This window comes from Rhinoderma darwinii, chromosome 11 (assembly GCF_050947455.1).
Source record: "Rhinoderma darwinii isolate aRhiDar2 chromosome 11, aRhiDar2.hap1, whole genome shotgun sequence".
Taxonomy (NCBI): Eukaryota; Metazoa; Chordata; class Amphibia; order Anura; family Rhinodermatidae; genus Rhinoderma; species Rhinoderma darwinii.
In genome coordinates, this window is record NC_134697.1 from 42,330,969 (window position 1) to 42,347,335 (window position 16,367).

The 16,367-nt window shown below is 39.6% G+C and overlaps 2 protein-coding genes across 2 annotated transcripts in view; one reads left to right on the plus strand and one right to left on the minus strand.

The window, feature by feature from the left end:
* The window catches only part of FAM13C (family with sequence similarity 13 member C), a 302,988-nt gene extending 293,364 nt beyond the window's left edge, over positions 1-9,624 (plus strand). Inside the window, exons 20-21 of the mRNA XM_075841177.1 lie at positions 3,211-3,312; positions 6,528-9,624. Of these exons, the coding sequence (XP_075697292.1) occupies positions 3,211-3,312; positions 6,528-6,651 (226 nt within the window). The 3' untranslated portion in view covers positions 6,652-9,624. The remainder of the gene's footprint in view (positions 1-3,210; positions 3,313-6,527) is intronic.
* The window catches only part of PHYHIPL (phytanoyl-CoA 2-hydroxylase interacting protein like), a 109,508-nt gene continuing 102,467 nt past the window's right edge, over positions 9,327-16,367 (minus strand). Inside the window, exons 3-5 of the mRNA XM_075841182.1 lie at positions 13,664-13,838; positions 13,275-13,392; positions 9,327-10,841 (exon numbers count right to left, since the gene is read on the minus strand). Of these exons, the coding sequence (XP_075697297.1) occupies positions 10,307-10,841; positions 13,275-13,392; positions 13,664-13,838 (828 nt within the window). The 3' untranslated portion in view covers positions 9,327-10,306. The remainder of the gene's footprint in view (positions 10,842-13,274; positions 13,393-13,663; positions 13,839-16,367) is intronic.

Sequence of the window (16,367 nt, forward strand, 5' to 3'; positions counted from 1 at the left end):
GTGGCATATATGGGAGGATCGGGGCGTGGAAAGTGACATGATACACAATATTCAACTTGGGGCGGGTTCTGTTAACCACAACTGGGACACTCCCACGAAGTTAGAATTCCACCGTCGCCATTATAGGGCGGTGGCTGGACACGTACTTTGTAATACACATATCTGATGATTTTACCCTTTCTGTCTCGTATTTCTTGCTCAGTAAACTTGTCTTTAGTTATGGCTATGGCTGTTCTTTGCCAAGCTAATGCTTCATCTAACTTTCCTTCGTCACTTAATCTTCCCTTGTTTTCCCTAAGAGCTGCAGCCCATTCTTCCATCTATAAATATGCCACCTATGTGCATAACTTTCTTACTATTTTCTACATTCTTCTTGCCTTCTCTTTTTTCTACTATCTCTTTTGCGGTTAATGAACCACATTCCTTTGCCTGTCTCTTTGTTTTAAACACATTAAACATACTGTTCTATATTTAACACCGTCCTGAGAATGAAACCTTATTCTCGATGTTTCTGAACACAAAACACAATTTTTTTTTTATTTTTTTTTAACACAATTATAACTGACTGTCTGTCTCTGTCGTCTTAATGGTATCAACCTATACCCTGCGACCAATTAAATTATTACACTTACACCTGTCGTCTTAATGGTATCAACCTATACCCTGCGACCAATTAAATTATTACACTTACACCTGTCGTCTTAATGGTATCAACCTATACCCTGCGACCAATTAAATTATTACACTTACACCTGTCGTCTTAATGGTATCAACCTATACCCTGCGACTATTTGTCTCTGTCGACTTAATGGTATCAACCTATACCCTGCGACGAATTAAATTATTACACTTATACTTATCACCTATGCCGGCGAGACGCGACTATCTATACTATGATTCTTGGAACCACACAGCGGGTTAACTCTCTGTCGCTGAGAGTGTGGCCGGGATCGACTCCAAATACCTCGGTATCTTATCACCTGCTCACTCTCCCACACGGATAAGAGCCAATATTCATAAACATGAACTTAACCTTACCGTGTTTTATTTGAAGCTGATCAGACTTCCTGGGAGCGTGGCTGGTGATTCGATGTTGAGGCGTCTGGGGGTCGTCGATCACGGACACGGCTTATCCCTCGAGTGTGGCCCCACGTTGGGCGCCAAAATGTTCGGGTACTAATCAGTCTCAACCGGCAGGGATAATACGCTGAGTTCGTACGAAAGGAATCACACCACACAGAGTCTGGTACAAAGCTCCTCACTCAGCATCAGGCGTCACTGATTTATTTATTACACACATTTGTTCTATATCCCCTTTCTCCTGGGGGTGGGTACATGTTATCACACTTTTATAAAAGCACGTATCACTGTAAGCCTCTTGTTACTTTGTGTCATCCTTGGATAGGTTCACCCTTATCTGGTCCTTTAGATATGTCTTCATAGTTCATAGTTTGTTCATACCAGGAAGTGACTTGTTATTTTATTAGTGCGTAGTCCCTGTTCAGGGGCCATCTTGCCACGTATACTTATCTAATCCTATTACTATTGCTTCATCACAATTATGTACACAACTCTATAGTCTATATTTTATTAAAGAAAGAAAATTATTATAAACATTAACTTCTGTCCACTCCATCCTTCACACTTTGGACAATCCCTGCTTGTTAGAAGGGTCCCTTGGCAATAAGGTGATAACAAAATGTCCCAGTATAAGGACTTCCTGGGATCAGCTGTAATCTGTGGGGAAACCTCGCAGTACAGTAAGTGTTAAATGTGTTTGCAGCACCACCAAGAGGAGGTTACGCATTATACAGTACCCATTCATATCAATGGATTGTCTCTGTAATGCAGGACAGGACTGTTCCTCTAGAGCAAGAGACGCTTTGTAAGGGTCCTTTTACACGGCCCACCGATCGTCGCTCATTTGCTCCTTTTACATGGAGCACTGATTGTTTATGTATGTGGACGAGCGATCGTTATAATGATCATTCGTCCCCATACATTTCCATCATGTCTGCAGCGCATCAGGGACTGCGTCGAACTGGGGTTCCTTGGGCCAACCAGAGGAGATGATTCTGAGGGCCCACCCTACATCTATATAGAAAATGTACATGTCCTTTTTTAATTTCATCATAATCCTTGTTGTTATCATTGTACACACAGGACATATCATCAATAAGGTCTAATAGGTAATTTGGGAATCATCCCATAAGAAATAGACCCTTGTGGCAACTGATTGGCTCCAAAGGGCTCCAAATGGGGTCGTATTCTGCTGGACCTTAAAGGCCCATTACTGTGTTGGAGACTGGGTGCATCGGAGGATCCCCTGGTTCTCTCATGGGCCAGTCCGACCCTGCACAGGGACGTGTGCTGCCGATTAAGGACCATTTTATTGGCAGCATAAACAAGCAGATCAGCCAATGAACAAACATTTGCTTATTCATCGGCTGATCGTTGCCCTGTTTACACAGAGCAATGATCAGGAACGAGCAATCATATGAACTCTTGTTTCATGATCATTGGCCCGTGTAAATGGGCCTCGCCACTTGGCCAAGAGATGAGGATTCTGAACAGAGGACCCCCCTCTATGACTCAGAATTCCCTCATAGAGTATATGAAGATGGGTTTTCTAAACTGGACAACCTCATTAGAAGGCCATATGTTGGGTCTTGTTTTTTTTTGTTTAGAAGACACTAGCAAAACATTATTTTATTGGATTCAAATCAGATTCCCTGTCAAAGCACCAGCAATGCCCTGATATATTTATATCCTGCCTCCTGCAGGGGCAATCTGAGAATAGAGCTCAGTGCCTCCATTTCCCATCAGCAGGGTGGGCTGCTCTTTTTCCATCAGCAGGGTGGGCTGCTCTTTTTCCATCAGCAGGGTGGGCTGCTCGGTTTCCATCAGCAGGGTGGGCTGCTCGGTTTCCATCAGCAGGGTGGGCTACTCGGTTTCCATCAGCAAGTTGGGCTGCTGAGTTTGCATTGGTAATCAGGATTTCCCAGTTCCCAGATACAGACACAGGCAGAAGACTGTTGTAAAACAGTGTACAGTATCTTGATGGGCTGCAACGAATCTTGCTTCATACTGTTTGTATGTTGTGTAGAGGACTGGCACTTTGTAATAAAGTGTACTAGAGTTTGTTTTATTTGATGTAGCCAAGACACTATTTTTTTTCTAGGTCTGACATGTCTCCCTTCTACTTTCCAGGCCTGAGCTTCTGGATCACCTTCGAGAAACCAGAGCAGACAAGAAAAGATTAAGAAAAGCTTTAAGAGAATTTGAAGAGCACTTTTTACGACAAACTGGAAGGTAGTCTAGAAAAATAAATTCAGTACTATACAGTATTTTAACTAATGTCCATAATTACTGTACATTGTCAAAAGTTCTCTAAAACACTCAAGGGATTTACCGTAACTTAAGACAGAGAAGAATAGTACTTTTCTTTTCTCCAATCACTAGTATTTTTAAGTATCTGTATAAAAAGGGTTTTATTGGGAACATAAGTTTTATTTTAAGTTTCCTATTTTATTGACAGGTCTGCTGTAATATAGTAAGTTGTTACGTGTAAGCAGATTACACTCTGAATATGTACATACTTTAATTTATTTTAACCCCTTAAGGACTGAGCCATTTTTCATTTTTTCGTTTTTCACTCCCCACGTTCCAGGAGTTATAACTTTTTTATTTTTCTGTCAATAGAGTGGTTTGAGGGCTTATTGTTTGCGGGAGGAGTTGTAGTTTCTAACAGGACCATTTAAAGTACCATATAATGTACTGTGAAACTGAAAAAAAAAGTTCACCGTGCGAGTCAAATAATTGTATATTGTAATAGTTCAGACTTTTACGAACGCAGCGATACAAATTGTGTTTATTTTTTTTATATTACTTTAGAGAATAAATGGAAAAAGGGATTTTTAGAACTTTTAATTTTTGTTTTTTTTCACTACTAATAGCCTTATTAAACTTTTTTTTGCACATTTTATTAGTCCCCCTAGGGTCTATACTACGTTTGCAGTATATTGTAATTTTCACAGACTTATATTAAAGAGGCTCTGTCACCAGATTTTGCAACCCCTATCTGCTATTGCAGCAGATAGGCGCTGCAATGTAGATTACAGTAACGTTTTTCTTTTTTAAAAACGAGCATTTTTGGCCAAGTTATGACCATTTTTGTATTTATGCAAATGAGGCTGGCAAAAGTACAACTGGGCGTGTTGAAAAGTAAAAGTACAACTGGGCGTGTATTATGTGCGTACATCGGGTCGTGTTTACTTCTTTTACTAGCTGGGTGTTGTGTATAGAAGTATCATCCACTTCTCTTCAGAACGCCCAGCTTCTGGCAGTGCAGACACAGCCGTGTTCTCGAGAGATCACGCTGTGTCGTCACTCACAGGTCCTGCATCGTGTCGGACGAGCGAGGACATATCGGCACCAGAGGCTACAGTTGATTCTGCAGCAGCATCGGCGTTTGCAGGTAAATCGATGTAGCTACTTACCTGCAAACGCTGATGCTGCTGCAGAATCAACTGTAGCCTCTGGTGCCGATGTGGCCGACACGATGCAGGACCTGGGGCAGGAAGTGAGTGACGTCACAGCGTGATCTCTCGAGAACACGGCTGTGTCTGCACTGCCAGAAGCTGGGCGTTCTGAAGAGAAGTGGATGATACTTCTCATCAGAACGCCCAGCTAGTAAAAGTAGTAAAAACGCCCGATGTACGCACATAATACACGCCCACTTGGACTTTTACTTTAAACACGCCCAGTTGGACTTTTGCAAGCCTCATTTGCATAAATACAAAAATGGTCATAACTTGGCCAAAAATGCTCGTTTTTTAAAAATAAAAACGTTACTGTAATCTACATTGCAGCGCCGATCTGCTGCAATAGCAGATAGGGGTTGCAAAATCTGATGACAGAGCCTCTTTAAGCTCTACCAGAGACACGGCTTAACAGAGGTAGACAAAAGGCAGACCTGGGGGCCTTCATTAGGCCCCTGGGCTGCCATGACCGATCGTGTGTGGGCGCCGAAGCGATGTCGGTGGGGGCCGTCCCTTTTCAACCCTTCAGATACTGCGGTCGTGATTCACCGCAGCATTTGAACGGTTAAAAGGCCAGGAACAGCGCGATCACTTTTCCCGGTAGTTAGTCCCCCTTGTGAGCTGTAGAACACAGCTGACACCCGCAGTGTATGGAGCGCGCTCAGCCAGTGAACCTGCTCCATACTTCCCTATGACGCTTATCATGTACATATACTTGATAATGCGTCAAGGGGTAAAGAAGGCAAAAAAATTGAAAACATTTCAAGGGGTTATCTGCTTTTAGCACAGATTTTGTTTCTTAGAAAGGCTCTCCAAGGATGAGCGGATTACAGGGTGACCCGCTGCTTGGACGCCCAGGAATCAGCTCTTATCTATAGGGGAACCACCACAGGGGAAATTACACATTACACCATGTCCATTGAAATCAGTGCGCTGATATTTGAAAATATGTTTGATTTTAATAATAGGTAATTTACTGATGATACATTCCCTTTCATATTAGTGTATTAATAGTTATATATTGCATTCTTTCAGGGTTCAGACTAATAATCCCTTGGAAATGGGATACCACGGTCTTAGGCCTTATTCACACGAACGTATTTTACGTCCGTGATACGCGCGTGATTTTCGCACCGACCTATATTAGGCAATGGGGACTTTCAGACTGTCCGTGATTTTCACGCAGCATGTGTCCGCTGCGTAAAACTCACGACATGTCCTATACTTGGCCATTTTCCGCGCAGCACGCACCCATTGAAGTCAATGGGTGCATGAAAATCGCGCACAGCACACGGAAGCACTTCCGTGTGCCGCGCGTGATTCACTCTACAGTTGTAAAATAAATTCATGAAAAAATAAAAGCACCTCCTGCTTTTATGTTTGTAAACATAAAAACAGTGTCATAACGATGCCATTTGCGCGAAAATCACGCAGGCACGCACCAAATACTGACGCCACGGACATGCCATGCGCTCAAAACGCAGCGTTTTTTGCGCGCGCAATATGCACACGCTCGTGGGAATAAGGCCTAAGTAGGTTTTTACTGCAAACCCTCACGTCAACTGAGTATGTCAAATCAAACATCAGATGCACCCTAAACAAACAGGTCAGCATCTTCTCTTCAGGTAGTGTTCTCCATCAGAGACAACCCCTTTCAGAATGCAGCCACTTCCCGCACCACGCTGCAAACAGCTGATTTTGCTGGGAAAAGTCTGGCCTTTCTAGACACTACCCCTGCCGCAGGGAAAATTATTTGGTGGCTATTCAAAGCGACTCTCCATTCTGGCTTATAGAGGGGGATCCCGAGTGGGGAACATGATGTCCATAGGTCTTAATAGGACACAGACAGGGGTTGCCTTCATGAGGCCACTCTATAATTGTAGCCTAAAAAAAGCTCCTGAGCTAGATACGTCTTTATGCAGTGGCCTCTTGTAGTGTATATTCATTTTCCACTTTTAATGTAATTTTGGTCCATTTATATTTCAGAAGTGCACAGAAAGAAGACAGAATACCAATGGCTGAAGAGTACTGTGAATATAAACAAATAAAAGCTAAGCTTCGGTTATTGGAGGTCTTGATCAGCAAGCAAGATGTATCGAAAACTATATAGAGCTGGTAAATCTACCACAAGCGGTATTCAAGAAGAATAAAATTTGCTGTATTTCTGCACACTCATGTATGACACTGACATTCTGATGCACTTTAATAGTTATACACTACCTGATAGGGAGAACAATAGCAATGACAAGGGATGATGCAAAGCTAATGCATGTTCAATTTTTTTGTATCTTGGACATCGACTGTTGAGATGGTGATCAACAGTGGGAAAACCAAAAGTCAACATACGTGACTCTATCCCTGTCTCGAATAAAGTTCTGCTGAAGGGCATTATGGTGGTAATCGGTTAGAGTTAATAAGGCTTTTACCATTTTGTGCGTTGAGTTGTTTTTCTTTGCCAAACTGACAAAAATATTTGAAGGTTGACATGTTTAACAAGTTCCCCAAGATTAAGCCGTTTCTAAAATTTGCTTCATTGTCTGAAGTGCCTTCGATATGTTGTAGGCACCCACAGAGCGGAGACCACAGTCGAAATGTGTACAGTAAGTTAAATAGAATATTTTAGATTCCAGAAAATAATCTATTTATGCCATGTACAGGCTGTATATATTTATTCTCTATTTTTAATATTGAGCTGTGTTTTTTTTCCCATTTTTCTGTTAAAACCATATGTTCGCGTCTTCAACCAAAGGCCAACAATGTAAGCAACATGACTGCACTTTCTGAAAACTGCATTATAATGTAATGTAAGAGATATGTTTTACTGTCATATATATATAAATATATATATGGGGACACATGTAGCCCCAACATGGTGTTCCTTATAAAGTTATGGGGCTCAGCGTCTGGTGTTTCATATCTAGTTTCATATATTGTAAGAGCAAAAGTATTTTTCAGAATATTTATTTTTTGAGCATCTTTGTAAAATTAAAGCAGCATTGCATATGTGATTGTAATAATAAATTAAACCTTTTCATTGAGCAAGAATTTACCTTACTCATTATCCAATGAAAAGCACAGGCTAATGTCAATTATAACTACGTGGTAGTTTCTTTAACATTTCTGATAAAAAAAAATTTATACATTCATAGCATCAATGGAGTCTGTCACTTAAAAATAATATTGTTCACTTTATCTTCAGCCTTAATTCATGTATTATTTTGTACACTCATACTGTTTGTATTGATCCTTTTTTAACATTGATATCCTCTGTTCTGTAATTGTCACTATTTTTCACCGCTCTACTTCTCCTTCAAACATTTTATAAGAATGTTTCCTAAATGATATTAGGGGTTCTGACAGGCAGCAAAAGGCATAAACCACTACATGCCTCATGCACCTATATATGTTTACTTTTATACATTTACAAAAAGTGCATGTACCGTAGTAGCGCAGCCCCTGTGGCTGCTATGAGGCCCAATGAGGGATAAATCCTATCTCTGGTTGGCGTCACCCCTCATGGGGGTTGTTAAAGACTACCTGTCAACTCTCTTGACACATCTGTTTTTGCAAAATTCCTAAATAAATAACAATTCTGAAGCTTAATTTCTAAACCTCTCTTAATCCTCCTGAAAATGTATGAACAAGTTGACAACTGGGCGATACCATTCCCCTTGTCAAAGGTGCATGTCCTTACAGAGTCTGGTGCTGATATAGGTCTAACAGACTGGCTAACACGGAACAAAAAAAAATGTTTTTCAGGTAAAACAGAATAATGGCTCAATGCAGATTTCTAAGAACAGTGGCTCCAGAAAACAAAAGGTTTTTACTAAATAAGATGTGACGGGAGAGCTGAGAGATCCTCTTTAACCAGACACAATAATGGGGAGGCATGCCTCTCCTACAAGGGATGGGGGATGAAGCAAACTAGTGCTTGGACCTCTAGTGCATAGGTTGAAGGAGTGCTGTTCAGAACCAACATGAGGATGGGGTCACATTTTTACATGGGTCAGATCTACTCTGTGTATGCATGGACTTCCAAGAATCAAAAGTTTGGGTTATTGTCAGAGACCTATAAATAAGCTATAGAAAGGTAAATTTTGTAATAGTACTGAACGGCTTTTAGTTGCACATGTCCACTCATTTATTGGGGTGCACCACAGTGGATTCATCCAATCTGTGCCCATATATTCTCTATTGTTTGAAATAGCCACAATGATGATGACAATTCAAAAAGTTTCAACTTCCCAAAATATTTCCAGCTACAGTATGCATTACCCCACTACATTAGGGGTCTACTAGTGGAGCCATTGCCCAGCACATATATAGGAAATTAGATGATCTTTCTAGCACTTTCTGTAGCATAGAATATATATTCTATCATTTGTTAGCATGGCCCTGACAAATCATTGCCTCCTACAATCATTTTTTAAATGGTGAGTTTTATGACCTTTTAATTTTTATTTTTTTTACTATTAAAAAAAATATATTCAAAAAGACCCTTTTTGAAGAATGTTGAAATATGCAAAGCTGCCTTAATCTACTCATGTTTGATTCTATTTAACTATATCAGAATAAAGTCTTATTTCTGTATACAGAAGGATCTGTGGTATCGGAGTATGCTGCTAATGTTCCCTTTTCTACACACGTGTCACACAGGCACTCATACACTCGAGATCTGTTGTGTCTTTTGCTATTGTGCTTAGCACTTGTTGTTTTTTTTAACTATTCCTACTGAGTCAAAACCTTTCTACTTCTCTTGTATCCAAAGTGCATGATTTTAAAACAGACATTTTAAAATTGTTTATTGGGAGTGAAAAAAAAAATAATATATATATATATTACCATTTGCAAGTGAAATTATTTTCATGACCTTTTGTGATGGTTGCATTATATATGATTTTGTTTTTAAACATACTTTATGAATCGGAATGACTTCAGTTCTGTTTTTAATTAAAATCTTTGAAGCAAGAATAACAGGAACGTATACACGACTTGATGAAGTTTACAGTCTACATCTTTGATAAGGGAAAAATGATTTATGACATGTATACACTTGCTAATAAAATGTGCTCTATATATTCTATATGATTTGTAAATATTTTATACAACAGTACAAATAAAATATTTTTCTATCATATTTATGATGGTGGAATACAGTATTTGTTTCCTGTTAGCTAGTATCTTAACATTTAACATTTGTCGAGCGACATTGGAAGTGCTGACGTTTCTAGGCTTGGAGAGCTCAATCATGCTAAAATTACAACTTTTCATGCTTTTTTAAATATTTTTAGTTCCCAATAGTTTTAGTAACTTAAAATAATTGCTATTTAGACACCCCAATAAAGCCATAATTGGTAGTTTTACCTTGCTAAAGCAGACTACATATAGTTTTGTTATGTTTGGCAAACAAACAGAATATAAACAGCAAAGGAACAAAAAAAAAAAAGTATATATTAACATTTGCAACATCTAGATTTTAACAGTTGGCAGAGAACAGAATGTTTTGTAGTGGTTAAGAGCAGCATCAACTTCACAAATAATAAAAAAAGTTTTAAAAAAGCTATTTAAATCCTTTGCTGCAGGAGGAACTACAGTGCAATGTTAAGCAATGCCTTGCAGGCTTCGTCAGGCAGCGAAGGGGTTAGGGTGTTCTAATTTCTGTGTATGCTTTTGGTGACAGCTGCATTTTTGCATGCTTCTGGACAAAATGTCTGGTAAGAATGAAGAGGGAGGGTTAACTGCTGTACGGTAGGCCGGGAGGGCTTTTAGCGTCCAACACTGATGTTGCAGGTCTTGCAGCTGGGATCTTTTTTTGCGTTGGCAGTAGACAAGCTCATTAGCTGATGACCAATGATTTCTGCCACTGTGCCCCAAGAAAGATCCACAGGGTCAGTGTAGATGACTTCCAAGATTACATCTTGGGCATGGCGAAATACGAGACTTCCCTCCTCTTCGGTACAGGTCAAAAATTTGTTGTCGCTCAGGCTCAACTGAGGAAGGCGCTGCTTGCAAAACTCATCTCCTGGAGATCCCACCGGAGCAATGACCACAATGACATAGTGATAGGCTGTGTACATACAGTACAAATCCCCAAAGTACAAGTTGGTGTTTGGGTTAAAGAGTTTTTCAGCAGGTATTTCGACCCTGTGCCTTCCATACGGTGAATCTTGTGGAGGCTTGCCAGTGTTGAACTCAGTGTTGCAGCTGAAAAAGATTCCTTCCAGTTTAGCACTTATTGGAGAGCCGTGGCTGCCACTGTTGTCTTTTGAAGAGGGCTGCATGACATTCCCATGATGTGTCCTGAAATAAGGTAAAAATAAAACAGGCATGGAGCATTATTTTTATTGCAGAAAAAACACTAGTATGATAGAGGAAAACATGTTCAATACATGCACATAGTAGATAGGGCTTCTCTAAAATATACCTCCAAAAGGTGAAGAACAAAAGGTCTCATGCATCAAAAATGTTTCAGAGAAAAGTGCTTTGTTGATCAATCAGAGTCCAGTATTCATTTCCTAAACTGCACTGGAAAATTGAAACATTCGATGGCTAGTGCACAACACATAAGTCATTGGTCAATGTATACTGGCTACCAGTACACTGGTCCAGTAGAACAGAATCTATTTTCCAGGTGGAATAGGAAGCAGGGACGCATTCTGATTGCCTTGATTATTTTCATCAGCATCTCTGCTGAACTAAGGCACCATTACTACATTATGAAAGAGCAGACTGCACTAATCACCTGCACTTCTTAGAGAATACACCCAGACAGAAATGGGAACTTGAAAATGCTTCTTGATCCGTACAAATGTGTCCATCCTTACTATTTCTCTTTTCTCAACATATCCTGAGATGTGTGGCGTGAAATGACCATCTTTGAAAGAAAACATGATTTTGCTATACTTTGTCACGAGATGTCTATGCTATATGCGTCTATGAGTTTCTTAATGCCCAAGTGGGCGTGTTTTTACTTTAGACCAAGTGGGCGTTGTACAGAGTGTATGACGCTGACCAATCAGCATCATACACTTCTCTCCATTCATTTACACTGCACTAGCGATATTGCTATATCGCTATGTGCAGTCACATACACAAACACTAACATTACTGCAGTGTCCTGATAATGAATACACATGACCATCCAGCCTGGACGTGATGTTTATTCAGAATCCTGACACTTCTGAATCTTTTCTGTGAGATTCCAGCAAGGGAAGCGTAATCTCGTTTGAAAAGACAGGTTACATCGTAATCTCGCGAGATTACGCTTGCCTTGCTGGAATCTCGCAGAAAATATTCAGAAGTGTCAGGATTCTGAATAAACATCACGTCCAGGCTGGTAGTGATGTACAGTATATTCATTATCAGGACACTACAGTAATGTTAGTGAGTGTTTGTGTATGAAGCTGCACATAGTGATATAACTATATGCAGTGTAAATGAATGGAGAGAAGTGTATGACGCTGATTGGTCACTGATTGGTCAGTGTCATACACTCCTCTGTACAACGCCCACTTGGTCTAAAGTAAAACACGCCCACTTGGGCATTAAGAAACTCATTAGCATAAAGCTAAAAATCACTCATAAAGTGGTTTAAAATAGATCGTTTTTCTAAATAAAAAGCACTGCTGTCACCTACATTATAGCGCCGATCTCCTTATGTAGGAGATAGGGCACTTATAATGTGGTGACAGAGCCTCTTTAAGCAAAGGTAAAGGTGGACACATCTGTATATGCAGTACCTTCCTTCACTTTATTTTGACCTGCATTCCATTTCTGGGACATAGGAAGTAGCTATGTGACTGCTAAGTGTTAGCCATATTAACTCCCGCAGGACAGTGGATTTTTCTGAATGCACTCACACTGAGGGTCCTCCCCCCCTCTCTCAGGTCTCCCTGCATGCCAGTCACAATGTAGCAACCTTCAATTCCCTCCTACTGTACAGAGACATGCTATTCCAAAAGTACAGGAATCTTGTAGATTGTGAAGCACTATCTATTATCGGTAACCAATAATTAACTTGACAATTGGGAATATGCCAGACAGACCAGAGCCTTCACCCTAATTTAGTGCCTATAAAGTATCATGGTTTTGTATTTTTCAGCAATCTATAAATTGAAATTCTGGGAAGTGTAGTTCAATAAAAGAAAGTCATTTGCTTCTCCTACTTGGCAGCCTAGGACATAACTGCATAATAAAGGTAATACATGGGATTTTAACATGTAAAAGTAGAAATGTTATTATACACCCTGAGACACAAACTGTTTTTATCTCAAATCTCTGGAAATACACTTTATTGTTCCATATTCTGATGCTAGAGAAGAGTAAGGAACTGGCAATGTTATCATGGTTGCTACAGCTATCTGACTGTTCACTACTTGACTACTACCAGATCTTAAAGGGGTTGTTTCATCAAGGCAACCCCTCTATTAAAGCCGGCCAGTCCGGTTTTAGAACTCAGGTGATAACAGTGATAAGATGTGATTGACTATATATTTTCCCTGCAGAGATCCAGTCTCTGTAGAGAAGATCAATATTGGGAAATGTGATGATTTTACCCACATCAGTAATGAAGAATCAGATGAATATTCAAATTTTTTAGCAATATGACAGAAATGACTCAAAATATTGGTATTTCTGAAGAGCTGGTACATATAATTCAGAATTGCTACTGACCTGTTAAGTTTCTATACAAGACATTTAAAAAAAAAAATTGTCAAAAAAACAATTTCTTACTGTGTATAGTCAAAATATTCTTTATGTTGGTTACGGTAAAAAACTAAAAATTTCAGCATGCGTCCTGCAATTGCTTCAGCTTTCTCCATCAGTTGTGTTAGGTGAACCTTTGAGTAATCTGGAACAAACAATTAACAAGGAAAAAAAAATTATACACACAATGTTTCAAAATAGTTAATCCTCTGTTTTTTCAGTTAAAGTTTGTGTTGATTAATTTAATGTATTTTTGTAGTAGTTATATCTCAGGTTTTTTTACACACACACACTAAAAATGTTTTTGTTTCGTTTCCTATTCAAATTATTTTGAAAATATAAAGTAATCGTAATAGTTAATGTTATTTTGAAAATATAAAGTAATCGTAATAGTTAATGTTAGCAACAGTTTTCACCTGCTGTGCAGAACTCAATGATCTCACTCCACTCAGACACAACGTAGTCTCCATCCACCTGTTTTGATGCGGTCTGTACAGCCACAGTGTACTCAGTCCTTGGGCTCAAGAACCAGTGTCCACGAACAGTCATTGGCAGTGGCACTGCTTTAGCTACCAGTTTAGTGGGGACATCCTATGAAGAGACAAGACAATTAGGGAACAATATTTGCACTTAGGTTGAGCTATAATATGTGGATAACACATGTATTTCTTCACAGGTGATTGTTTATATGCATTTCCTCCACTGATGTGAGACAACTAAGATATGTATGTACCCCAACCATATGGATAAGATGCAAACAAACACTGTCAAATTGCAGTGTTGATGTCAATGGGAGGTCAGAGGCGTAAATGCCCGAAGATAGGGCATGCCCCTTTTTCTCGCGAGCCGTTTGTTCCGCTCGCGGGGAAAAAACGCCTTCACCTCCGATTGAAATCAATGGGAGGGATTTTCGGCCGTTTTTTGGCGCGTTTTACAAAGCGGTTTCCGCGTCAAATAAAGTGTTATAAAACTCTGTGTGACTTGCACTGGATTGTACGGCACACATAGAAATATATATGAAACTCATTTGGAAAGGTATAGAACCATCAAGAAAAATGTGTGAAATAAAATGTTAGCACAAAATACACAACTATAATTATATAATTGGCTACACTGCTCCGTTTTTTTGCTCCGTTTTTAAGTCTTTTGCTTCTCGTATTATACTGCAGTTCTGTTCTGGACCAAGTGCCGGATAATTGAACACTCTGGATGATTTGTTGTCGGATTTCACTTTATATAGTGTAAACAGTCAGTAGGAAGACTGGTAGAGGGTAGGTATGTGCCACTGAGATTTCATATCTCAGTGGTGTAAATCTCTTGGAATGGCTGTAGAGATTCTGGGTGGGATGGCCATTCCCATACCTCCACTCCAGGTTTTGATTTCTAGAGGTTCTGAGTCTCAGCTGGCCCTGATTAAAAGGGAAGCTGACAGTGTGAAGAGAGAGAGAGTGAGGCTGGGTTCACACGACCTATTTTCAGACGTAAACGAGGCGTATTATGCCTCGTTTTACGTCTGAAAATAGGGCTACAATACGTCGGCAAACATCTGCCCATTCATTTGCCGACGTATTGTGCAGACGACCTGTCATTTACGCGTCGTCGTTTGACAGCTGTCAAACGACGACGCGTAAAAATACAGCCTCGTCAAAAGAAGTGCAGGACACTTCTTTCAGACGTAATTTGAGCCGTACTTCATTGAACTCAATGAAGCACAGCTCAAAATTTACGGCTGTCAGACAAGCCTGGCAAAATGCGAGGAGGAGGAATTACGGCTGAAACGAGGCAGCTGTTTTCTCCTGAAAACAGTCTGTCATTTCAGCCGTAAAAGCCTCTCAACGTGTGAACATACCCTGAGGAGGAAGGAGGTTGTTATTCCTCCAGGGAGACTGCTATGACCGATGCACCTAACAAAGGGGATTTGCACAATCAGGTGGTGGCTGCTACAGGGTGAGAACTTTAAAGATTGTTTTTCAACAAAGTTATATTGTTATGTTGGTTGCTTTACCCAGTGGAAGCAAACTATGTACAAAAAGGATCTGTTTGTTTGGTGCAAATAAAAAGTACCCGCTGTATCTGTTTTACCCTGTTCCGTGTGCGTGACTGCCCAATACAGCAACCCAAGGGGGACGCCAGCTCACAATAGATATTGCCATGCTTATAGTATATTAGAAAATAAAATGAAATCTACATTATTATGCAGCTCTATACAGTTATTAAGAACTTATATGAAACTACCATCGTAATGTGCACATTGCTTTGAACTATTATGTAGTTTGATTGGACGGCCTCCTTGTGGTCACTGTTTGTACTGCATATATTCACTCACTTTTTTGGTGTTAGGGTTCTTTAAACATTTAATCAGCTAAAGTCTTATATTTCTTAACATATATCAATTATTGAGGTGTGATAATAACCCAGTTCATATTCTGGTGGGTCAGCAGGATCTTACTTATTTGCTGTATTATGTAGGTCAGTCTATATGTTTAATTATTATAGTCAGATATATAAAAAGGTTTTACAAAAGTTGTGATTCTCTGTGTAAGACGCTCCAGAATCCCATGTCTACACTGTACAGAACAGATGTTTAGCATTAAAATCTGTAATTGCAGATGTTGCATTATCATATGAATAAAGGAAGAGGGGAATGTTTTGTATAATTACGAGCAGGAATATGTTAAAATAAGTTAAGTAGGGTTAATTTTATGTATAATCTTTCCATAAAACATCATTGTGCATTCATCAGACCTGACAACATCATTTCTTTATAAATCACAGCCGTGCCTCAAACAGACAATGAAATATAAAATACAGAAAGCAGATGTTTTTTGTTTTTTTTGTATTTCCTTTTTCAGTTTGTTTTATGTCAATGTTATGTCGTTTCTAGTATGGCGCTGCTAGTACTTTAACCCCTTTACGGACCAGGCCTTTTTGTGCATTAATGTCCAAGACTATTTTTCGTTTTTCACCGTCGCATTTCTTAGAGTCAACTTTTTTATTTTTCTATCGACATAGTCATATGAGGGTGTAAAGGATCTGCCAGACACAGCTTCTGTGTCGACGCCCGTGGTTAATCAATCTGCATCTGCTCCTAGGTCTGATAGAGTGACTCGATCTGCTACC